Consider the following 27,496-nt stretch of genomic DNA (forward strand, 5'->3'; position numbering starts at 1 on the left):
AAATATACAGTGGGTTTAAAGTGTATTATCGGCACCAACTAAAGTTTACTGTTGCTCAAAGAATTCAACACTTCTCCCAACATTACCGCCTTTGCTATATGACTCACCAGAATTCCGAACGCGATCTCGGACCTCAAAATCATAAAGCTACTTCCCGAACGCGAGTACACGTCGGGCTCCTAGATATCACTTCCGCCTTCGGCCGCTTCTGCATACCTTAGATATAACAGACGGGCTGGACGCTCATCCCGTTCCCTAATGTCTCGCGCTATTGAACTCAGTGATTACCATAAAAATAAAAATAGGACTATACTGCTGGCGGCCATCTTGGAAGTGAAAATGATGCAATACCATTTTTGCCTTCGGCTGCATCTGCTTACCTAAATTATAACAAAAGAACTAGATGCTTATCCCGTTCCCAAAGGTCTCGAGCTACTATACTCAGTAATTAACCATAAAAATAAAGAAAAAACTATGCTACTGGCAGCCATCTTGGAATTAGAAGTAATGTGATATCACTATGGAAAGACCCACCAAGAAAAATATACATTAGGTGTAAATATCTAGTTCTTGAAAATGAAGATTATCCATGAGTCGTGGTTAGTATTAAAAGAGAATACACTAGAGAATGTTAGAAAGTGATTGGAGAGAGACTCAAATGTAGATAAATACAACATGTTAATTTAACATATCAAAATTATTTTATAGTGATATTCTAATATAATGATAAATTCCAGAGTTTAAATTTCTGTATCAAGAGAAAATTAGGTTTTTATTCCATAAATTGGCATAATGATAATTATACCAAAATTATGGAAAACAGAAATTAAACCATATATATCATGTGCACTAAACATATCATTTGACATTTATATACAGAACTTCACATTATAAACTACTTCTAATTCCTTGTCATGTATTAGTTATCCATACAAAACAAGTACATATGAAAATAAGTACCACATACCAGATTTGACATGTCCACATAATGCATATTAAGTCATCATATACATATTGTCTATAGCAAACACATTAGAACTCATCTTATTAATACAGTCTCATACTAGTCGCCAAGAAAATATTCAAGTTCTCTGTCCGTATTAAGACCTATTTCAACCGCTCTCAATCGTAATATCCATAAGGCCTCTTTTCTCCTTAACGTCAGCTCCCTGTTACCTCCCCTTGAGTCAATTCCTATATGGTCAATGCCAAAGAATTCAAAAGACTTGTGAGGTCTTTGTAATTCACAGGACATTATGGGTGTCATTCTGACCCCTGGCGGTCACGCGAATGACGGAAGCACCGCCAACAGGCTTGCGGTGCTTCCAAGCCCATTCTGACCGCGGCGGTAAAGCCGCGGTCAGAAAACCGGGGCCGGTGGTTTCCCGCGCTGCCCTGGGGATTCTGACCCCCTTCCCGCCAGCCTGTTTCTGGCGGTTTTCACCACCAGGAAGAGGCTGGCGGGAACGGGTGTCCTGGGGCCCCTGGGGGCCCCTGCACTACCCATGCCACTGGCATGGGCAGTGCAGGGGCCCCCTAACAGGGCCCCATGAAGCTTTTCACTGTCTGCTTAGCAGACAGTGAAAAGTGCGACTGGTGCAACTGCACCCGTCGCACGCCCACAACACCGCCGGCTCCATTCGGAGCCGGCTTCTGTGTTGCAGGCCTCCTTCCCGCTGGGCCGGCGGGCGCTAACATGGTTAGCGCCCGCCGGCCCAGCGGGAAGGTTGAAATGCCGGCAGCGGTCTTTTGACCGCGTAACGGCCAAATGGCAGTTCCCGCCTGGCGGGCGGCAACCGCCGCCCGCCAGAGTCAGAATGACCGCCTATATGTGCTACTAATGGGTATCTATAATCCTCATGTGCAAGTGCCCTCACATGCTCTCCTAGCCTCATTTTTAATGGACGAATTGTACTACCCACATAATAGCGGTTACATTTGCACAACGCCACATATACCACAAAGGAGGTGCCGCAATTAGAGTGTGTTCTGATCTTAAATACCTTGCCCGAATTGTCTGTGAATTCCATTCTTTTACGACTTGCCCATTTGCACAGTCCACAATGGCCGCAATTATGAAAACCTGTTGTACAAGCAGAAAGCCAATCTTCCTTAGTGTGATTTAAGGGATAGCCCGGACTTAAAATGCATCTCAGAGATTTACCTCTGCAGTAATTAATTTCAGGTTTGGTGCCAATAATATCTTTTAAAGTATCATCTTGTGACAGAATATGCCAATGTTTATGAATAAACTTGCGCAATAGTTGTGAGTTCTCTGTGTAATTTGTTACCAATCTGACTTTTTCTTGCTCTCTGCTATTGACATGTTCCTTGGGCTTCAAAGTGTATTCTCTGTGTATATTTTTAATTCTATGTTTTGCATTGCTTATAATGTGCCTCTGATATCCCCTTGGTTTGAAACGCTGGCACATATCTTCAATACATTTCTCATATTCCTTCTCCTTGCTACAATTGCATCTTGCCCGAATCATTTCATAATAAGGTATCGCAGAGATCTGATGATGTGGGTGGGCACTTGCAGCATGTAAGATAGAATTGCATGAAGTGGATTTTCTGTGTAACCTACTCTGAATACTATTGTTTTCAATATATAATTGTGCATCCAGAAAATCAATGCAGTTGTTGCTATACTGATACGTGAATTTCACATTCATGTCATTCAAATTTAGATATTCGCAAAACTCGATAAGTTGCTCCGCACTTCCTGTCCAAATCATAAGGCAATCGTCAATATAACAACCCCAATATAATATGTCCGTGTGCCATTTAGCGACATCTGGGCCCCAGACCCACCTCTCCTCGAACCAACCTATAAACAGGTTGGCGTAAGAGGGGGAAAATCTTGAGCCCATCGCCACACCCTGTTTCTGTCTATACCAATCCCTTTTAAAAAGAAAAAAATTGTTCTTAAGAATTAGCTCTATCATATCTAATATCATCCTTGTATGTTCCTATAGGGTGACTGATTTCCTATTAAGGAACACCTCAACCGCCTTCAAACCCAAATCATGTCTTATACATGTGTATATAGAGACAACATCCAGATTAACGAGTATCATATTAGCATCCCAATCAAAATCACTTAAGATGCTTAAGATATGTGTAGTGTTTTTGATGTATGATGGCAAATTGTTCACCATGGGTTGAAGGAAAACATCAACATACTCTGATATTTTTTCTGTGGGCCCAGAGATTCTCCCGAAATGATGGGTCTCCCTGGTGGAAATGATAATTCCTTGTGTATTTTCGGCAGGGTGTATATACATGGATACCTGGGTCGATCCACTAAAAGATATTGATATTCATCTTTATGAAGTAATTTTTGCTCATATCAGTCTTTCAATTTTCTCTGTATAGTATTGGTTAAACCCAGAATCGGGTTATATATGTTTCTCATAACATCATATATCATGTAGCTGAGTAGCTATCTCTTTCTCATAATCACACTTATTCATTATCACCACATTTCCTCCCTTGTCTGCTGGTCTAATAATTATTTGTTCATTTTGCCGGAGTTCCTTGAGAGCCTTTCTTTCTCCATGACTCAAATTGAGAGAGGTGAAGTGAGGATTAGCCTTGTCTAGATCTCTACAGACTAAGTCAAAAAATATATCCAAATTGTTGTTGCTGATAAGCTTCGGAACCCATCTTGACTTCTTTCTAAGACCACTGCTAATGCTGATATTGTGTATTATGTTCAAATCATTCAACACTTGTAAGAACATAATTGGAAATTCCTCATGTTCAGAAATAGATAATAATATAGCTGTGTCTTGAATATCTTTCATTGAAAACTCATTCAAATTAAAACCATGTGCTGTGTTATCTCTATTTGGAATGTCAGTTGGATTAAGCGAAAAGTACTTTTTCAACTTGAGTTTGCGAATAAATTGAAACAAATCTATTTTCAGCTTACTTATGTCCCCTTGGTCTGTGGGACAGAAATGTAGACCTTTTTCCAACAGTGTTCTCATATCAGTTGTAAGATTGATGTTTGACAATTTAACAACATTTATTGAGTCAGTTATATTTTGATTCAAACACGTTTGTCCCAGGATCTCGTCTTCATACCTGTTTTTTCTGTTGCACTTTCCCCCCCGTCTGCCCCTTCTGATCCTACAGTATTTTGCCTTTTCTTGCTTTGGTCACGATTGCTCTGCTTAATCCTCATAAGCTCTTGTAAAAAAAACACCCCTGCCTGTAGGTAGATTTTGTAGTGTGCTGGCCACTCCACCTTCAGTGTCACTATCATTAGATATCTGAGCACTTGTAAATGTAGAGCCTGAAGTAATAGAGGACTGTGATTCTTGCCTGCTCAGATTCGACTGTACCAAATGATCATACTTTCTCGCAAAGGTAAACACCCTCCCTGATTCATAATCCCTTTCATCCCTTTTTAACTTCCTTGCCTTTTGCTGGGTGATTTCTTGTTGGAATTGGTAGGGAATCTCCTTTAGGATTTTATAATTTTTCTCTGTAGCCTCAGGAAGATTAAGCTCCTCAATTTCTGTCTCGAGTGTGGCAATTTCTATTTGTAATCTAGAGACCTTTCTTTCCGAATTAGTGATAAGAATTTCCATACATTTCAATGAACTAGAGGTCAATTTGAATATGAATGCCCAAGTGGACAAATTAGCACAAACAATCTTCATCACCTTGAAGACTTTATGACGCATTTTCCCCCACCTCGGATTTCCACACAAGGTGCAAGCTACTATCTCGCTTGTGCTATCCAAACTGGATTATGCCAATGGCCTCTTCCATGGATCATCTCTATCTGTTATGAAAAAACTACAACGTATCCAGAATTCCGCAGCCAGGCTACTATTACATGTAAAGCCTCAAGCCCACATCTCCCCTGCCTTGAGAGCACTACACTGGTTACCCGTTGCCAGAAGATGCACTTTCAAGCTGCTTTGTATCACCCACAAAGCTATACATGGAACAGGACTGCTTTTTATCAGAAACAAAATTACCAAATACATCCAGCAAAGAAACCTCCGCTCAAGAATGGCACCCCGCCTTAGAACACCACCATACAAGAAAAAGACTATAGGTGGTACATCCTTCTCCGTTCAAGCAGCCAAACTATGGAATTCATTACCCCCAACTATAAGAGCCACAGATAACTTTCTTGTCTTCAGAAAGATACTCAAGAGTTGTCTCTTTCCTTCATAACCACCATATTCAAACAACTATGAACTGCATATGCCTATGTTGATAAATATTTTTTTCAGATTATGTGTATATTTCTAGTTATTTCTAGTTTCTTTAGAAAATATGTATCGATACTATGTCATAACAATAAAATACACACACTCTTCAAACATGTTTGACTAAGTATATTTTACCCATTGTTCTAATTATGTATTATATGTGCATATGTGTGGATATATATATATATATATATATATATATATATATATATATATATATATATATATATATATGTGTATATGTGTATATGCAGATACTAATTCCTGCACTCATCTTATCACACTAATCTACCCATCATCATATGTCATGTCTCTATCAAACTATCCTCCATTCTCACTCTGACTCATCCCAAATCCTTTCTACTACTTTAATCTCCTAAATAACTCTGCCTAAGCTCTTCCCTCCGCTTCCACATCTAACTCACCAAACCTCACTCTACTACCGTGACCTCCCACACAACCATACTAAATTCTCCCGCATTTATCTCACCCTGCTACTATGCTCTCCCTAACCCTTCCACATACTCTTTCCTCCTCCACCCCCCTTTACTCATCCCAAGCCTTTGGGTTGAGTAAATTAAGGATATACTCCCAATTAACACTTCTGGATTTTTTTCCTCCTCTACCCCTACATTACTTTAGTCAATCTAACTAACAAACTCTCATATCCGGGCCTCAAATTAACTCATAATAATACTAAAACTGTACTCATTATTTCCCGATACTAATCCATCACTAATTCTTGTTGGGTTCCAGAGTAGCGTGCTACTCACCCAAAAGCCCTTCGACGCCTCGTCAGGGGTAGTAAGCGCTATATAAATATGATTACAATACAATACAATACAATTCCTTGTCCCAGAGAGTCAATAGATCTGAGTCCAGATCATCATACTTTGGGAAAATTTGGGATCGTAAACCCCGTGGAATACGATTAAGCTTGACATATTGTTTCAATGTCGCTCCATCCCACCACTTTGAGAGTTCATTCTTTCTCAATTTTTCCAGTCGGATGAATTTACTTTTCAAGCCCTCTTTACGAGAATAATTAGAGCTTGTACTCGGGTCTAATGCTGTACTGCCCTGTGCCAAATTACTGAAACGTTCTTCTGCTAACTTAACCCTATCCATAATTATATCCTCACTCTAGCAGCCACTCCCTATTCAACCTAAGTTATAGCTATGCGCAGGTGTATTGTAATGGGAGAAAGAATAGGCGCTCTGGGTAATGAGGTAAATATCAAATAAGAACAAAACCTATGACGGTGCACCCTTGAAGGACCCCACCCCTGAGCCCTAGAAGTGTGCTAACGCACACCTTTAAATCATTAACCACAAGAGGCACTCGTTACAATAGCATAATTTGACAAAATTTGAAAACAAAGTACTCTGAAGTCAGTATTCTAGAAACACAACAATACTCTATGTATTTTCTGGAAAAAATAAGATAAACTTCAATGCATATTTCAATATCCTAAAATTGATTATCAATGTCCAAGCAGTTGAAATAGGTCCTAATACAGACAGAGAACTTGAATATTTTCTTGGCGACTAGGATGAGACTGTATTGATAAGATGGGTTCTACTGTGTTTGCTATAGACAATATGTATATGATGACTTAATATGCATTATGTGGACATGTCAAATCTGGTATGTGGTACTTATTTTTATATGTACTTGTTTTGTATGGATAACTAATACATGACAAGGAAGTAGTAGTAGTTTATAATGTGAAGTTCTGTATATAAATGTCAAATGATATGTTTAGTGCACATGATATATATGGTTTAATTTCTGTTTTCCATAATTTTGGTATAATTATCATTATGCCAATTTATGGAATAAAAACCTAATTTTCTCTTTATACAGAAATTTACACTCTGGAATTTATCATTATAGTGGAATATCACTATAAAATTATTTTGATATGTTAAATTAACATGTTGTATTTATCTACATTTGAGTCTCTCTCCAATCACTTTCTAACGTTCTCTAGTGTATTCTCTTTTAATACTAACCATGACTCATGGATAATCTTCCTTTTCGAGTACTTGATATTTACACCTAATGTATATTTTTCTCGGTGGGTCTTTCCATAGTGATATCACATTACTTTTAATTCCAAGATGGCTGCCAGTAGCATATTTTTTTCTTTATTTTTATGGTTAATTACTGAGTATAGTAGCTCGAGACCTTTGGGAACGGGATAAGCGTCTAGTTCTTCTGTTATAATTTAGGTAAGCAGATGCGGCTGAAGGCAAAAATGGTATTGCATAATTTTCACTTCCAAGATGGCCGCCAGCAGTATAGTCCTATTTTTATTTTTATGGTAATCACCGAGTTCAATAGCGCGAGACTTCAGGGAACGGAATGCGCGTCCAGCCCGTCTGTTATATCTAAGGTATGCAGACGCAGCCGAAGGCGGAAGTGATATCTAGGAGCCCAACGCGTACTCGCGTTCGAGAAGTAGCTTAATGATTTTGAGGTCCGAAATCGCGTTCGGAATTCGGGTGAGTCATATAGCAAAGGCGGTAATGTTGGGAGAAGTGTTGAATTCTTTGAGCAACAGTAAACTTTAGTTGGTGCGGATAATACAGTTTAAACCCACCGTATATTTGAAAGTGTGTGTTTTGGCTACATTTTGATATGGTTCGCAATTTTTAATTGTGCTCATAATTCGGTGAGACATTAGACAAACACGATATCTGAGGATACGTGTAGAATTGTGTGTGCAGTAGAGATTTTGGGATTGTGCTGGCAATACAGTATATACTTCATACTCATATTAGAAGTGAGTGCTTTAGTTATCTTCAGATAAGTGTCATAAATTATTCTAGTGCTCTGTGGGTTTTATGGGATGTGGTCTCAGAGATTATAGTGTGGTCACAGTTTGATGTTTAGAATGGCAAGCTACTTAGCCGTTGTATTTTTACTTGTTTAACAGAAGATACCAACATCAGGACAGAAATGCTTGATTAACAGAATACAATTGGGCATACTAACAAGGATTATTTACGTTAAAAAATTTGATTTTTTTACTTTTAGGTAAGATTCTGGGCTTATTTTGATATATATTAGGACATTAGAGGTATCATTATACATATGGGACATTAAATGATAAGGAAGGCATATGATTTTGTGACATTTAGAATCTCTATATTGGATATAATTCACCAATTTCCCACTTGTGTACTAATATCACGTACCTAATCATCTATATGATGCCCAACATTCTTGAGCAAATAGTGTATCAAATTGCAATACGGGGCACTGACACATGTGAGGACGCATGTGTCTATCCAACCTCTTGGCAAATCGGTGGTGGCTTCTTTATATTATCATTTGATTAGGATGATGGATTTAGATTTAATTAACAAGAATTTATACAATTGCAGCCCTGACAAAGTCATTGGGAAATTCCCGGACGAAACACGTGTTGGCTATTAGGTTGGATGTGAGGTTGAAATCGGCATTGATGACACACTGAATATCGACTGAAGAAATGTGGACTTAAGGGGGAACTAAGGGGCATAAGAAAAGTGGCGTTGCACTAGGTGCAGCACCACTTTTCATAAATCTGCCCCATGCTGTATAGGTGTTTTGCAAGTTATGGGGGACTGCATGTATTTGTGATTGCCACAGGAAATGTTTGTCTCAATATCAGGGAAATCAAAAATAAAAACCATCCCACCGGACTATAAAACAAGCCCACAGTCAGAAACCTGACCACAACATTGACATGTCAGAGCAGCCCTTCTGGCACTACCAGATTGCTTAATAGGCCTGTCCGATCTTGGTCCGGAGTAGTACAAGAGTAAGCCACAGCAAAATCTATGCAAATTGGGTCCTAGGTGTCCTGTCCTGTGCTGTGTGTACATCATTTATGTTAAAATTAGGACGTTCCAACTCAAGCAGAGTTGATTCTTATTTGGGTTCCCTTTTGTCTGATATCATCCAAAGAGTTCTTCTGAAACAGCAAGCCAAGAGCAAAAAGTGTATACAGTAGTAATGCCAGCCCAGTGATTGGCTGTGCATGTAGCAGCAGAAGAGCTCTCTCTTCCCATTTCCTTGAAGTTCCTCATACCAGCTTTTCCCACAGCAGCATTCTTTGATCCACTTTTTAAGCACATTGGGCCAGATTTAGAAGGCCCTATCACCACCGGAGCAAAACTTGTAGTGACGCTTTGGTGGCGCTATGCACTGTACCCAATTTAAAAGGTGTCAATAAGCCACTTTTTGTGGCTTAATGCCACATTGTAAATAGGGCCCCTTCACACGGAGCACTTTGCATGGAAGGGGCGTACAATGGGTGTTGCTGTAGGCATGCCACAGCAACAACCATTGCATTTTGACGCTGCCCCAGATTAACGAGTTTTCATAAACTTGAGGCAGCCTCAAAATCTAATGCCACCCCAGGGGTGGTGTTAGCATGGAGAAATGAGGAGAAATGCTTTCATTTACCCTCAGTTTTTGCTCTTTTCATGTGTGCTGCATTCTGCAGGTCACATAGAAATAGCAAAAGGCAATTAAAGATTGCTTTGTGCAGTAAGGTGTACTTTTCTGCACAAAAACAATCTCTCTCGCAGCGCAGCAATCCTTGAACCATGACGAAAGGGTGGCTGAGTTGGCGCTTGGCAGCAAATTTATCACCAGAGGGGTGCGCTGTATTCTATTAAATACGGCATATCACCGCGTTTTGAAAATGACAACATTTTCTTTTAAATCTGGGCCACTATTCATTCCATGTAATCATGGGAAAAGGAGGTGTTAGACCTGACAGCCTTAGGGTGGTCACCCCTAACTTTTTGCCTGCCTCCCTCCACTTTTTGGACACTGTTTTTGCTGGTTTTTAGACTCTGTGCACTTTACCACTGCTAACCAGTGCTAAAGTGCATATTCTCTCCCTTTAAACATGGTAACCTTGGATCACACCAAATTGGACTATTTGATTTACTTATAAGTCCCTAGTAGAGTGCACTATATGTGCCCAGGGCCTGTAGATTAAATGCTACTAGTGGGTCTGCAGCACTGGCTGTGCCACCCACTTTAGTAGCCCCTTTACCTTGTCTCAGGCCTGCCATTGCAAGGCCTGTGTGTGCAGTTTCACTGTCACTTCGACTTGGCATTTAAAAGTACTTGCCAAGCCTAAAACTCCCCTTTTTCTGCATATAAGACACCCCTAAGGTATGGACTAGGTACCCCTAGAGCAGGGTGCTGTGTGGGTAAAAGGCAGGACATGTACCTGTGTAGTTTAAAACTCCTAAATTCGTTTTACACTACTGTGAGGCCTGCTCCCTTCATAGGCCAGCATTGGGGCTGCCCTCATACATTGTTGAAGTGGTAGCTGCTGATCTGAAAGGAGTAGGAAGGTCATGTTTAGTATGGCCAGAATGGTAATACAAAATCCTGCTGACTAGTAAAGTTGGATTTAATATTACTATTTTAGAAATGCCACTTTTAGAAAGTGAGCATTTCTCTGCACTTAAATCTTTCTGTGCCTTACAATCCACGTCTGGGTGGGTTTACTTGACAGCTCCTTGTGCATTCACTCAGACACCCCCCAAACACAGGGTACTCAGCCTCACTTGCATACATCTGCATTTTGAATGGGTCTTCCTGGGCTGGGAGGGTGGAGGGCCTGCTCTGACACAAAGGACTGACACACCCCCTACTGGGACCCTCGCAGACAGGATTGAACTGAAAGGGGACCTGTTGCACTTCTAAGCCACTCTTTGAAGTCTCCCCACTTCAAAGGCACTTTTGGGTATAAAAACAGAGCCCCTGCCCTATCAAGACAGACACTTCCTGGAGATGAATCCTGAACCAGAACCTGCATCCTAACAAGAAGAACTGACTGGCTGCCTAAAGGACTCACCTGACTGCTTTCTGAAGAGGACTGCTGCCTTGCTGTTGCCCTGCTGTCTAGCTGCTCTCTTGCTTTGCTGCATAAGTCCTCTCCAAGGGCTTGCATAGAGCTTGTCTCTTTTGCAACTGGACTCCTTGTGCGGTGAAAGATTTTACGCACAGCTTGTGCCGCGTTGAAAAATTCACTGCTCGCCGAACCGGAACGATGCCGCTCGACTTCGCGAGGAAAAGATCGACGCAGCACCTGCCGTGGGGGAGAAATTTCCCCGCATCGCCCACCGGACCGAAGCAGAGCTGGTCAACAGGCCCAGGATTCCACGTACAGACCCCGGTGTCTGAAAACCCAGCGACCCGAAGAGGAGACCCGTCTGCGGGCCTGAAATTGATGCAACGTCTTCCCCGCATGGAAAATAACGACGCAAGTCCGTGTGTGAAGGGGCAAAACCGACGCATACACCATTGTCTACGCACCTCCTCCTCTGCAGCCCTTTGCGGAGATTTTTCACTCCAACCAGGTACTTTGTGCTTGAAAGAAACTTTGTTTGCTTTTTAAAGACTTAAGACACTTTGGGCCAGATGTAGGTAGCATTTTGCATGGTGCAAACTGCAAAAATCGCAGTTTGCGCCATGCAAAATGCTCATTGCAATGCTCATTCACATTTTGCGAGTCGGTACCGACTCACAAAATGTGAAAGCGACTTGCAAATCGGAAGGGGTATCCCCTTCCTATTTGCGACTCGCACCGTGTTGCTAAATTGCTTTGTGACCGCGAACGTGGTCGTAAAGCAATTCACAGTTACCACCAATGTCACACTGGTGGTAACCCATTCGCCAAAGGGAAGGGGTCCCTATGGGACCCCTTCCCCTTTGTGAATATTGCCATAAATGTTTTTTCAGAGCAGGCAGCGGTCCAATGGACCACTGCCTACTCTGAAAAAACGAAACCAAATGGTTTTGTTATTTTTTTTGTATTGCAACTCGTTTTCCTTTAAGGAAAACGAGCTGCAATACAAAAAAAAAAATACTGCTTTATTTAAAAAGCAGTCACATACATGGAGGTCTGCTGTCTCCAGCAGGCCACCATCCCTGTGAGTGCAGGGAATCGCTATGGGGTTGCAAAATGCGACCCACCTCATTAATATTAATGAGGTGGGTCTTTGCGACCCCATAGCGATTAGCAGACGGTGTCTGAGATACCATTCTGCATCCGAATTTGCGATTCGGAGATTGCTACATCTGCCTCTTTATATCACTTTCCAGTGATATCTTTACATTTTCCTATTGCACCTTTTATCGTTTTGACCTGCAAATATCCAGATAAATATTATATATTTTTCTAAACACTGTGTGGTGTATTTTTGTGGTGCTATATTGTTGTTATTGTATGATTTATTGCATAAATACTTTACACATTGCCTTCTAAGTTAAGCCTGACTGCTCAGTGCCAAGCTACCAGAGGGTGGGCACAGGATAATTTGGATTGTGTGTGACTTAGCCTGACTAGAGTGAGGGTCCTTGCTTGGACAGAGGGTACCCTGACTGCCAACCAAAGACCCCATTTCTAACAGGAGGCATGTGCAAGCTCATTACATTGTACATTTTGTCTGAGGAACTGTGGTTCACAATTCGTACATAAACAGGACAGGACATGAATTGGATATGTAAAATGGAGGTGCATATTTTAGGAAAGTGGTTCTGCACCCAGCGCAGTGCCACTTTCCTTACGCCCTTCATCATCCTCCTACCATCACCATGTGTGCGCTGTATCTAAGATACAGCGCACCATGGTGCAGAGTAGGGGGAAATAGTGTCAACATTTTTGGGGCTATTGGTGTACTGTTCAGTATTAGCACCAAATATTTGGCACCAACCCTGAACAGTATATGTGGGCCCATGGTAAACAATGGTGTGCCCCCTTTGACACCTGCTCTGAGCTGACATTAAAAGTGCTAAAAAAATGATGCAAAGAAATCTCTTCGATTTCTTTGGGTCATTTTTTTGGCCCCTCTAATGTTGGGAATGCATGCATAATGTAATGCAAAGGGTTGCATGCATTGCACTTTGTAAATATGGCTGGAGAAAAGGCCAACTTCGCACTGCATCATCGTAAAAATAATTACGCTAAAGTGGCGTTAGGCCCTCTTAAATCTGGGCCAAAGTGCCTAGAAGTTTGACCTCAAAATGTCAGTACAAGAGAATGTCTTTTATTTCTTGCTGAATATGGAGCATATTTTGAATAAGCATGCCACTAAAGCGAAGGCACTTGAAATCTGTAATCCTACGTCAAATTCTTCAGGATTTCTCTTCTATAGGTGTTTGAAGTATTAATATTTTTATCGTCTTCATTTGTTTTGTTTAATGTTATTAGTAAAAGTAGATTTAACTATCTACCCCAATCTCAAAAAGTCCTGCGAAGAGCAAAGTGGGTTCTGATTTTTCACTTTCAGAGGATATACTATTGATTTCGTATCTAAAATTGTGGTTACAGACACCGTTGAGCTCAGCTGGAAGAGAAGGACGCCTGTCAGACCAGTATTTATATGTGATCGTGTCCTTGAAAAGCCTATCTAATAACCAAATGCACGGCTTTTCCCCACTTCAAATGAAAAATTGACGCCAGTCACAAATGATACAGCGGCCATAATTTCGGCTTGCCAAACGTGCTGAGACGTTTCTGAACACTTGTTGAGTTTCCTTGTTTTTGACTCTCTGTTCTCTTCTGTTTCGTTTCAGGTGTCTTTTTTCCTCTTCATTATTTTCGTGGTATACACCATGCTGCCATTCAACATGAGAGATGCAATAATAGCCAGTGTCTTAACGTCTTTGTCTCACACGATTGTGCTGAGTGTCTATCTTTCCTCTTCGACATCCGGGAAGGAGCACCTTGTCTGGCAGGTAGGGACTGACCTTCGAGGGGCGGGAGCCCTATTCAGCCAGAGGCCAATGAGTTACCCTAAGAGATAAGCGACTCTATGTTACATCACTAGGGAAACTGAGCACAAATTGGAGCTCATGTTTAGGAGGGGGAGACAAATCAGATATTTAAATCTGCAGAGCTGTGAATACGAGATAATGATGTCGTCATTTTCCCATTTTCACTTTTTTACTAAAGAAAATAACTGAATTGCTTCCAAGTTAAATGCATCCACAATCAAGAATATATCTTTATCTTTTAGATAGCTACAAAACTGAGTAGAGAACGATTTCATGTGTGACCTCATTTGCCAGTCTTTTTTCATCCAGTGGCACTTTTCAACCTGGAAGTTGTAATTATACTTTTTCCAAGATTAGCATAATTTCAAATAGCATGCAACCTGCGATTTTGCAAAAAGTCAGGATTGGCTGAATGGGTCACACAAGAAATGGGGTCACTTGCCACCTATGTGCACTCAGTGCTCTTGGCCACAACCTTTTTGCTGTGATCCCGAAAGAAAAGCAAAATTAGCCGCTATTAAGAATATTGTTCCAAAAGCATGGGCATTGTATGGAGGGGAAAAACATGGGGCATATTTAAGAGCCCTTAGTGCCATTCCAGTGCCACACTAGAGTAATTTTTTATGCTAATGTGGCGTTAGAAGGCTAAACACATCGCACCACTATGTGCAGTGCCACTTTTCTCAAATAAGCCCAATGGTTTTTATAATTCCCTCAAACCCCTTAGACATTTTTAATTTGCTTCGACATTGAGAATTGTTTGCATCTAATAATAACACAATGATTCTTTTTTAAATTGGGCAACTTTTCATAAGCATGTTTCCTTTAGAAATGTTAAAGAATTAACATTCAGATCGTTTTAGCATTTACCAGTATCCTTTGTTATTTTAAAATATAAATGTCTATATGAGCGCTCCTTGGGAACGAATGACTTTGAGGTGCATTTTATGGAAGGAGACACTACATGCTTCAGAAACAGGGTTATATCTTCTTACACATATTATGTATTTATTTCTTACAAAATGATCCTGACCTCAATGCACAAACATTAAAAGGCAACAGTCACTCACTTTCAGATTTTCATGTGGACCAGGGGTTTTCATTTGACTTCCATGCACCTTTTATGGCAACATAAAAGCAGTTGTATATCCTCTGCTTGCTCTTTTCAGTCACAATGAGACTGTGTGTATTAGCAGTTCCACTTTGGCAAACTCATTTTCTAATACCAGTTCTCAATAGAAAATACTTTCTAGTAATGTGCACTTTTCAATTCTATTTTCTCTATAGTTTAGGCTGACATTTCAGTGGTGAGTAACATTCATCGTTTAGGCACTTTTAAGCTTACAGTGGAAACTCTTCATTTGAGATATCTCTACATTTTTCTTAAGGTGGCTGAGCTAGCTGGCCCATCCTATTATACTAAAGGTTGATTTTGTGCTGGCCACAGTCAAAGTAGAGATTGCTCAGGTTTTCTATAAGTGATTTAGAAATACATTTCTTCTGAACTCAAACAAAATCTGTGGTTTTTTTGAGTTGTCTTTTATGGATTACAATGCATAGTTCCATGTGACTCACACAGGTCCTTAAATTAAATCTTAACTGTTTCAGTATTATCATCACTAGGCAATAGAGCCTGAATAAAAAATGTGAACATAGTGAAAATGTATGTTAGCAAGTCTATAAAATGATTCTCTTCTCAATTGTTCAATGTTTATGCAAAAAATTGAAGGTCTAACACTTTATTTTTTATTTCATTTATTGTTCGCTTATTGATCATGATCATCATGATGACTCTTCCCTATAAAATACTTTGTATATTCTGGTTCCTTGATTACACATGGTGTGTGCGCGTAGATTAATAAATTGTCTTGGGATAGAATAAGAATTCTTTAAAAAAAATGTCTATTATTGAACATAGCTAGATAATGTATCTTTCCATATGTTGCTTTCAAATAACCATGTCTAAGGAACCAAAATGTTGACAACCCTAACTGGAATCATGAGACAAATCAATTATCATTCACTAATTATATTTTATTTCATAATTGTGTCAGTATATTGTGATGACCAGACTTTCCTCATATGTGCTCCATGCTTAAAGTTAAGTACTTTTTTGTTGTACTTTTAATTTGTCTCTCAGACATTTCAGATTACTGACATAATACATTTGCATGTAGTAGTACAAGTTGCATTCTCTCGGTACACTCTAAATACATTGAAGTCCCTTTTGATGTGGTAAATTTGGGCTCAAATAATTAAGTGATATGCTAACAAATTTAGGATCACTGATCCTCGCATAGTCTGCCAAAATATTTAAAAGTGTACACTAGGATTGTGAAATATTTCAATTCGTTAGCTCCAGGTTTCCGTAGGGGTATAGGGTTGCCTCATAGGTAGCATACTTCTTAACAACTCAGAGCCCATCTTAATTCCCATGAGCTACAGGCAGGACTGCATTGAGGTTATGTTTGGCACAAGGGATTAATATTTCTTTGTTAAATATTTAAGACACCTTGTTGCTTATCAAAGACACTGGAATATTGTCAACTTGGTTGTTTTAAGTTTCCCTGCAACCTTTGACATGGTTGGCCATCTAGCATTGATCAATTAGCTTGAATCAATACAATGGGTATCCAGGTAGGCTAGGTATTGGTTTGAATCATTTTCTTCCAAGTAGATGGTCACAATCCGCCTGTGTGATTGGGATATAGTACTTATCATTGAAGGCTATGTAGATAAGTAGGTCCCCCACTCACTCTCCTAGTCATAGCATATGCATTAGATCTTTGCTCTATCTTGTCTGTGGTCTCAACCTTCAATTTTATTTTTATGTAAATTAAAAGTAGCTGGTAGTAAAGCTTGATGCAACATCTGATCAGTACAACAAACTCTGTGTATCTTCTGAAACCATTGGTAAGTGGACACCAAAAGGTGGCTTCCACCAAAAATGAAATTACTATATTTAGTTCCAACAGAATGCTGTCTTGCAGGTTGCTTTCTGGTTTCTTTAATCAAAATATAGCTCTGGGAAAAAGTGAAACTGTATGTTATATGAATCCTACCTTTACAAACATGTAGCTCAATATATTTAGCTTCTTGGGGATGATCCACCTCATTCATATTCACTTAAGGTACTTGCTGGTAAGCGCTACTTTGAATTGCAATATTATAAGCGATATTTCAAAAAACATATTTTGAAAGTGCAAGTCATGCAAATTGATGAAATGACATACATCAATGGAATGAGAAATTATGAACATAAATCGTAGACACATAAGTCTGTTCAGTAGCTGAGGGGAGAAGACATTACTACACTTCATAGTGCACAGCTCTCTTCTAGACAGGCAACTAGGTATTTTCAACATAAACTCAATCCACTCAGTCCAGTTAGTCCTTAAAACCTCTGTATTTTGCAAAAATACACTGCTTTTGCCAGACAAAATTTCTAGATCAGATCTCAGTGAGAAGAAAATGTTACCTCTTGTCCCAAAACAGTGAAAAGAGGTACACCATCTCATACTATCATTAGAAATTCCATAGGTGTTTGAAAACCATGTTTGGCCAACACCTCTCATAGCATTATTGCTCATTGAAAAGAGGAATCAGTTGTGAAAGATCCTGAACCTGAATTATAAGCCAGAGACACAGATGAGGGCCTATATCAAAGGGAAATGTGAATAATGCGGGAAAGGTCAGTGATCAAGTGTTGTGGCCCAAGGCAGCAGGGCTATAAGGCTATTGGAAAATTCTACCATCTGAGGGTAGAATGTTCAAAATTAAAATGGGAGAACATGAAAGACAAACACTGGAATGTTGGAGCAGAAGGATTACATTGGCCATTGATAGCCCTGAGTCATTTAATTGCCTCCATCTCCCAACATTCCAATGATCAAATAACCTGTTCTGACTCTGCAGGGGAAATACACTGTTGTCAAAAAAACTCCACTCCATCTGGCATTCATGGATCTTTCGTCAGCCTTTGAGTGTGTTAATAGATCCAAGATTTGGCACTTGCTTATCTGACAGGGGATGGATCCTGTTTTAGTGTACCTTCTGGAATACCTGCATACTGATATGAAGGTGAGAATCAGAATTAGCAGCTAAAAGGAAGTTTCTGGGGACATAAGCTTTGCCTGAGGGGTACAGTAATGGTCCATGTTGCACCATTACTTTTTGTGTTGTACATTAACTAGCTTTATGTCTTCCTACTCAGTGCCACACAGGATGTACTTAACATTTTCTACATGGGTGATGCCGTGTTTATGGTGTGGACACCACTGGTGCTGCGTCTCCTGGTCCATTCTTTCACGGATTTTATGGAAACCTTAGACTTGCACACCAAGGCCCTGATTTATACTTTTGGGTGCAAAACTGAACTAACGCAGTTTTCAACCAAAAGGTTTAGCACCAGCTTGCAATATTTCTGTGCACCCGCCGGGCACCATATTTATGGAATGGTGCAAGCTGGTGCAAAGGGTAGGCTAGCATAAAAAAATGGCGTTAGTCGGGTGGGGCTGGTGGTATGGAAGAAGGGAGTTTTGCACCAAACAAATGACAGGATAGAGTAAAAAAAATTACTCTAACCTGCCTAGAGTCATTTTCTGATGCAAAGCCATCCATACTACATGACTCCTATCTTAGAAAAGACAGGAGTCATACCCACCACCCCAAAGGCCAGCACAGGGGACCAGGGGACCAGGGTCCCTTGGGCATGACCATTGCACCCAGTACCATACTTACCGGGGATGAGGCCTCCCATCCTCCGCTGTCCCTCTGGTGTGGGTGTGGGTGTCCCTGGGGCCTGGGGAGGGCACCTGTGGGCTTATTCCATGGTGGTCCACCATGGAAATAGGTCCACAGGTCCCCTAACACCTGCCCTGACCCAGACATTAAATAATGGTGCAAAGCGAGTTCCCCCCTGATTTTAGCACGGGGATAAATATGGCGTTAAGGCAATAGAGTCATTTTTTGCCTACCTTGCATCTCATTAAGGCAAGGTAGGTTTCCATGTCCAAAAATGACTTTAACTCCATAAATTTGGCACAAGAAGGGACTAGAGCCAAAGTATTAATATAGAGTTTGTTTTGCACTGAATTTGCGTAAAAAGAAATTATGCAAATTCTGCACAAAACAAGTATAGATATGCCCCCAACTTCTCTAAATCTTACATCACGGCGTGTGACCCTAACTGTATACAGCTTACTAGTCTTTCTACTGAAACCAGTCAGTTAAATTGCACAAGTACCTTTTCTTATTGGGGGGTCACTTTTTCTTCTTCTGGGTCTTGCGCTCCCAATATTGAGCAGCGTAGAGCTAAACTGTCAAGTGCAATAGGTTTGTTGTGTAGCCTACCTCAACCCGTGGGAGGAAGCTTGCTAAGGGCATTGCTACAAATTTACAGATCTCAGTGTACCTCGGTCGCACTATATGGGGCAGAAATCTGGGGCACATCGGATTGTAGGCTATACAGTGGGAAGAAACCCATTTTTAGAGATGGCTCCTTGCAGGTCCCATCTCTTCTTCCAGCTTTATTTGTCTCAAACATCTAGGCCTGAATTTAAAGGAAGATCTCATCAATGTGCGACCAGCACTTTTATAGCTGGCTATTTGGAAAAATGAGCAGGCAAGCTTGACCAGAGCTATCATTATTGTCTACTTATCGTGTGACAGAAGTATGTGCATTCCCTGGCTAGCCTTAATGAAATCAGCTTATTTTGCAAGTCTGGGTTGTCACGACTTTTCACAAATCCTGAATTCAGCAATACCCTTAGCAAGAAGCAGGTTAGTCATGCCTCGCTCAATCATGAGTCGCACCAATGAATCTGCCAGGAAGCAAAGAAGCCCAATATGACTGGGTATTTTTCTGTGGAATATCCCTAATTAGTCATTTTAATTATTCACAGTATGCGCTAGAGGGCTGGGAGCGCTCACTGCTGTTTCGCTTCAGGACAGATAATATTAAGGTCCTGATTTATACTTTTTGACGTTAAACTGTGCTAACACAGTTTAGCATCAAAAAGTATACCACCGACTAGAGCCATCCTAAGACGCCGGCCAGGCATCATACTTATAGGATGATGGTAGCCGGCGGTAAGTCCTGGATAGCGTCATAAAAAGGATGCTAGCCGGGTGGGGGGGGAGTAGTGGGAACAGGGGGTTTAGCACCAAAGGATGACGCTAGTATGGCCAGAGGCATAAATAATGCCTCTAACCAGACTAGCGTCAATTTCTGATGTTAAGACCCCATGGACATAACTCCTGTCCAAGTTAAGACAGGAGTCATGCCCACCACCCCAACGCCCATGTCAAGGTGACATGTGTCCCCTGGGCATGGCCATTGGGCCCAGTGCCATGTAGGGGGGCCACGTTAGGCTCCCCTATGGCTCTACAGCAATATTTATTTTTTTACTTACCTCTTCTTACCTATACTTACCTGTGATGGGGTCCCCTATCCTCCGCTGTCCCTCTGGTGTGGGTGGGGGTGACCCTGGGGCTAGGAAAGGGCACCTGTGGGCTCTTTCCAAGGTCTCTGACCATGGAAAAAGGCCCACAGGTCCCCTAACACCTGCCCTGACCCAGGCGTTAAATAATGGCACTAAGCAAACTTTGTGCCATTATTTCGGCCTGCCTCCCGCCCGTACACCATTTTTCACGGGAGGATAAATAAGGCACCTGGGCCTTAGAGTCATGTTTTTCCAGAGAAAGCCTACCATGCATCTCATTGACGCAAGGTAGTTTTCCGCAGCCAAAAAATGATTTTAACTCCAATATTTTGACGTTAGATGGGTCTAGCGTCAAAATATAAATATGGAGTTGCGTTTGCGCTGAAATAGCGTAAAAAATAATGACGCTATTTCATCGCAAACAGAGTATAAATATGCCCCCTGGTGTGCTTGCCACTAGGCTTCTCATGCCACCTAAATGATGTTCCCTGTCCTTGCAATGGTTCATCGGGCCAACCAATGCTGCACTTTGCTTTTTCTTTTTTTTTTAAACATTTTATGAAAGATATACTAAAACATTTTTAATACCGCTTTTAAGGAAGAGATGTCGAAATATCAGACAGGTGAAATTAGCCTTTCAGTTTTTATTGCAGCTATCTGAATGTGAAATTGTTCAATATGTGGGTTCGTTTTAAAAAAAACTGTAGTGAAAGTGTGTAGCACAATATCTATCTAACTCGGCACTGTCGTGTTTGCCACGTTTCTTTTAAAGTATCTTTATGATGGTTTTATACTTCACTATTGTAGAGTTGTTGTTTTTGTTGCTATTTGTATTATGTTTTGCATTGTGTTTTCTTTTACATCTATGGATGCTTGTTGTATTCGAATAACGTTATTCTGACTCTGAATCAGAATCACTAATTTATTCAGTTAGTGATTCGTTAAACTATCCATAATGTCCGTGCTGTGATTGGAATGACAGGCGACCTACTAAGCAAATAACCTCAGTAAATTTACAAAGATAGAGCTTAAAATGTCTGTCTCCCTACATAACATTTCATTTTTTATATAAAGCTTGATGAGGTTTTGGATTACTAGTCTATTTCTTTTATTTTTGGGGAAAAAAATAATCTTCAAAGTGTGGTTCGACTAAAGACGTTTTCCACCCTTTGCACCAGATTCAAGTTTATACTTTCTGGCAATGTCATTCACAAAGACATACATTAGTACAAATCTAGTGCTTATTTTATTTACAATAGTCTTCTTAGTTCATTTTCAAAAAGTATGTACACAGGAGCATATAGAACAGCTTTGTGTTTCTATTGATAAGGTCTAGTTGCGCAGGGGCTTTTAAAATATGTAATCTCTAGATGTGATCCAGTACACAATTTTGTAAATATGTGTAGTGTGAGAGTAGAATGTTGATTGTGGGATACGGAATGTGGAATGGGGAGATCGATGGGTGGATGGTGGACAGAGGAGCAGAGTGGTGAGTGGGTTTATCTGGTGAAGCTGTACTGAATAAAGAAATTATAATACCTACTTTGTAGCATGGACGCTACATGCTTTTCGAAATGACGATGTGGCTGGACAGTCAGTGACCCGGGAAACGACATGTGTAAAGTTCTCATGGTTGCCTGCATGTGTGCTGGATACACCTGTGAGGACTATAGGTGTCGACATTCAGGCAGGTGGTGGCAAATGCTGTATCTTGCCTTGTATCCATTCCTAATTTGTGTGAGGCTCAGTTGGTGGCATTGGTTCCACTGCTAGACCACAGCGTGAGCCTCTGGAGCACCACACTACCACTTCATGCAGTGTCACTGGAAAGATCGCATTCTAGCACATAAACAAATATGACCTGTTAATGCGCCTTGCAAGTGTGCAGATCACAAGGGTCATGCAATGTCTCCGCAATCTTGGATTGATCATTATTGTGGTTGTCCATGCATACATTGTGCCTATTAAGGAACGAAATGCAGTTTATTGTTCCTCGTCTCGCTGAGATTTCATGAAGAAGTCCCTCAGCATACTAAGATTATTCTGCAAATTTAAGGTGTTGCCTGTACTATTCAAGGTGAGACTTTATTCAACGCAGATAATTGTTGCTGTTCTACTTTTACATTTGTACTGCTTTCTGCATAATTGGTAGTTACCAGGTTTACCAGAACATTTTTTTTAACAAATATTGTGTTCGCTGCATACTTGTCCAGACAATTTCACAGTGGAGAAGAAGGGATTAAGGGTGTTCCATCTACCTTAGGACTAGTCCATTGTCGCCAAGGCAAACACAATTATAACTGTCAATTGTTCAAAATAATTTTTGGGTGTCCCTGGCCGTTACCTCGGTTACAATAGAAGGAGTACTTCCTCAATTATGTTTCTACTGTTGACTTTAGTAAGACTTTATTGCAAGAAAGGCAAAAAGGTTTATTGCTAGGATATGCCCCTTTTTCCAAGTTCACCTCCACATTTGTGGACTGATGCTGCTGGTTTTTTGACTCTGAGAGTGTATTGAGGCCTGCTAACCAGACCTCAGCGCCAGTGTTCTGACCCCATGTAAAGTATATGTCGAATTGGATATACCCTATTGGCAAGGCCTGTCTTACTTATAAGTCCATAATATATGGTACCAAGTGTACGTAGGGCATGTAAGACAGAGCGTCCACTCAGGGCTGCAACACTGTTTGTGCTACCCTTTGTGTGACAAGACACAAAATGGCTCACAGCCTACCATTGCAGACTGGAAGAACATGGCTCTTATTGTCAGCTCAACTTTGCCATTTAAACTTATGGCAAAGTCACCCTGCCTCTCCACATTATATGTGAGACTCCCCTAAAGAAGGCCTAAAGGCAGTCAACTGTATTTCGTTAAGTGAGAAATATATATTTTGATATGCCTTGTCATTTTGCTTTGAGTAAAGTTGGTAGCCCCATTAGCTAACACAGGATTACTGTGTCGCATTCTTATCCTGCTAACTTTTGACTGGGATCATCACACTGGGTCATGAGCGGTATCAAATTAATCTTGACATTAAATGCAATTGAATGCTCAGGTCAACATTAATGTCACTATTAATAGTTGGCCACATTTAGAAAAGTTACTACTCTGCTCTCTGCTCTTCCAGTGGTCTCCCAAAGGCACACACATACAGACAGCTTTCTGACGTCCTGGGGAGATGTGTGAACAAGGCTTTGTCTAGTAGGATGTCCGCTCAGGTTTAGCCCAAAGGCATGCTTCAAAGAAGAAGCTGCCATTGATGAGCCGCCTGGGCCAACTACCCAGAGCAAGATGCCTTTTGTCCTTATAGACAGTATGGAGACAGTGCAAGTGATGGGAAACTGCCCATGAGTGTGTTGTCCCCATGTAGCCACACCTCTAGGGTGGGCTACCTTGCTCCTCATGACCGAGGAGGGTCGTGTCTTGAATGGGGCAAGAATGTGGCATTGTGGGATAGCAAGATGCAGGGGACCCAGTCTAGGTAGGATGGGAGGCTAAGAGCATGCGTTAAAAGTGAGCACAAGATTTAATACAATGTGCCCCTATGTACTCTGCAGGAGTAGCACCAATATTTTGGAGCTGTTTCTGCAGAGTACATCAATAACGTCAATACAAATTTTGCTATTGCCCCTATCCTGTGCCATGATGCGCTGTATCTTAGATACGGTGCACACATGATAGCGGTAGAGAGGCGATAAGGTGTGCAACACGCTGAATTTGCATGTTATTTACGCCAGTTAGAGATTTCTAACGTCAAAATATTGGAGTTTGCACCATTTGTGGGATGAGTGAACCTACTTTGTGTCAATGAGATGCAAGGTAGGTGTTCACATCTAAAAAATGGTGCTATCCCCAAAACCCCATATTTATCTCCTCATGCTAAAATGACGCACAGGTGGGAGGAAGGGCAAAATAATGGTGCAATGCTTGCTTTGCACCATTATTTAACGCCTGGGTCAGACCAGGAGGTAGGAGACCTGTGGGCCCATTTCCATAGTCAAACACCATGGAATGGGTCCACAGGTGCCCTCCTCAAGCCCCAGGAACACCCCCAACCACACCAGAAAGACCTCGGAGGATGAGGGACCCCATCCCAGGTAAGTAGGGTAAGTGGAGGTTAGTATTTTCTTTTTTTTTATTAAATTGCCATCAGGGGCCCAACTTGTGGCCCCCTGCATGGCACATTGTACAATGCCCATGCCCAGGGAACAATGGTCCCCTTTCTAAGACAGGAGTCATGTGGTAAGGATGGTTTTGCGTCAGAAAGTGACGCTAGGCTGGTTAGAGGCATTTTTTTTGCCTCTAACCAGCTGAGCATCATTTTTTGGAGCAACACCCCCTTTTCCCTTACCACCACCCCCATCCAGCTAATGTTTTTTTTTTTACGCTAGCCCAACCTTTGCACCAGCTTGCACCATTCCATAAATATGGCACTCAGCTGGCACTCAGGAATGGCCCAAGCCAGTGCTATACATTTTGATGCAAAACTTGTTAGTGCAGTTTTGAATCAAAATGTATAAATATGCCCCTCATTTTCCAAAGAATTGTTACGGTTGGTGGAGGCAGGAATATTTGTGCCAGTTGAGTCATCTGAATTGGTCATTTTGCACAAAGCGAAAGGCAAAATCAGACTTTATATTGATCTCTGCGACTGGAATAGTAACGTCCTTATTGACTGGTTTCCACTGCCCAAGATAAATGAGATGTTGCATGTGTCCAAAGAGATTAAGTTATTTTCAACAATTAATCCGTATGCAGCCAATCACCTGGTGCCTTTTCATGAAGATAGCAAAAAATACACTGTATTTAAATCTCATCAGGAATGTCCTTTTGCAGTAGCGTTTTTTTCATAGACTTAAGTTCAACCTATTTCGTAAGATGGAAATTGTGTTGTTCTTTTAGCTTGACATTCTGGTTATGGAAAGAAATAGGACTGCCTATAGTAGTAAACTGCATCGGTCCCAATTCATCACTTTTCTTGCGTGCCCCTTGCTCCACCTAACAACACCATGGTTGCGCCATATTTACAATACAGCGCACCATGATGATCATTAGGACAATAGTGTAATCATTTTTGATGCTATTGTGGCACTTTGCTGCATTAGCATGAAACTTTTTGATGCTAGTGCAGCAAAGTACAGGGAGGCCCATTGTTTTCAATCGGTGTGTCATTTTCATGCTTGCTTTAGCAGGCGTTAAAAATGATGGAAAAAATGGCGTAGTAAATTGTTGTAAATTTTACTGCGCTATTTTTTTGAGCATCCTAACATGGGAATACCAGGCTTGCATACATTATGCCTGGTGCAGGCATATTGTGGTGCAAGGTGTTACAAAGTGGCGCAGTGCTTGCATTGCGCCACTTTGGAAATATGGTGTGATGAAAATGCCTCCTTAATGCTCCATTAGCATAAAAAAAAGATGCTAATGTGGTGCAAGGAGGTGCAAGGGGCTTGTAAATATGCCCCAAATATTTAGAATGCCCATGGAATAACTAAAGTGTATTCAAAATGCAAGCTTCAATCCCCGTGCCTAATTTGCACCTGTGGTTGCCAGCTGGGGCCACCAGCACTTGATTTTTTAGAGCAGCACTTATTCTTCCACTTCAGACATTCCCCGAGAGCAAGAGATGTGAAAATATACAAAGCGGAAAGACAGAGAAAAAGAAAGTAGGAAAAGTAGGAAAAACCACCACAAAGGGAGAAAGCTGGAGCCCAAAGGAGTTAATGTCTGCTAGAGGATTAAAGAGGCCTGGGGGGATTCAAGGCTACACAGCATTAGTATTCAGTGTCCCAGCATTTAATCACACTGGCCGTGGTTTCTGATGATATCCTTGGCTACTGGCATCCATTCATTTACTAATAAAGCACTGCTCATGTCACAACAAGCACTTTGTTGACTACTACTAAGGAAGCACCTGCAGCTCAGAACAAGGAATACATCAGGTTGTTCCTAGATTTAACAGAAATCTACACAAAGGGCCTGATTACAACTTTGGAGGAGGTGTTAAACCGTCCCAAAAGTGACTGTAAAGTGACGGATATACCACCAGCCGTATTACGAGTTCCATAGGATATAATGGGCTCGTAATACGGCTGGTGGTATATCCGTCACTTTACCGTCACTTTTGGGACGGATTACCACCTCCTCCAAAGTTGTAATCAGACCCAAAGTTTGTTATTTTTTGACAACACATTTGCAATAAGGAATTTGTTGGAAGTCCAAGGTTGCATTTTTATGGTGGGTGGAATGTGGGAATCAATTTTCTGTGATTAAGAATACCATTGTTCCTTTGCATACCCTGCAAGGTGTCGGTGGCCAGTGTGCCAGCTATATTACTACTGTCGTAAGTAACATGAGTCTTGGGTGGTGGGAGAGCGGCACTCGGGGGGAGCACTAGCGCTTCCCCCGAGGGTTGGTACCTGGAAGTAATAGTTATGTCTATGGCGCCTGAGAGGTGCAGCCACGGACGTAACCATTACGTCCATGGTGGGCAAGAGGTTAACAATTGTTTGGTACTTGTCACTCCATTGAATGCTATTTATGTTTACGAATAAGAATTGGTAGAATGAAAAACCCTGAGGCTCATACAAAAGCATAGTGCATACTGCCTGCATTAATGCAGATAAGACCAAAACTTCCTAGTTTTTACAAATACCATGACCTAGCAAGAGATACATGAATTCCTTCAAGTCTTATACCTGCTCAAGTTGAGGCCGTGGATACCTGTAGCATGCCTTTCCTTCCTGCTAATGAAGTGAAAACATGTGTGCCAATCCATCCAGCGAATATGATGACCTCTCCCTGAGTACCTGTGACCCAGAGGCTCTGTCCAGTACATGGAGCCTTTTTAACTACATTATATTTTGCCTACAATGAGCGGACAACTGCAGCAGAACTCATGAAACCCTCATCAGATGAAGCTGTCAGACAAATTTCTCCTAAACTCCAGAAATGACACACAATTCCAAAGGTAATTTTATTCACTGAGCCTAACCCATAAACAACAATATCTGGCAAC

At 41.1% G+C, this 27,496-nt stretch overlaps 1 protein-coding gene across 1 annotated transcript in view; it reads left to right on the forward strand.

The window, feature by feature from the left end:
* The window catches only part of ADCY2 (adenylate cyclase 2), a 4,811,883-nt gene that overhangs the window by 1,396,135 nt on the left and 3,388,252 nt on the right, over window positions 1-27,496 (forward strand). Inside the window, exon 3 of the mRNA XM_069219709.1 lies at window positions 13,834-13,995. Within this exon, the coding sequence (XP_069075810.1) occupies window positions 13,834-13,995 (162 nt within the window). The remainder of the gene's footprint in view (window positions 1-13,833; window positions 13,996-27,496) is intronic.

Source organism: Pleurodeles waltl, chromosome 2_2 (assembly GCF_031143425.1).
Source record: "Pleurodeles waltl isolate 20211129_DDA chromosome 2_2, aPleWal1.hap1.20221129, whole genome shotgun sequence".
NCBI classification, from domain to species: Eukaryota; Metazoa; Chordata; class Amphibia; order Caudata; family Salamandridae; genus Pleurodeles; species Pleurodeles waltl.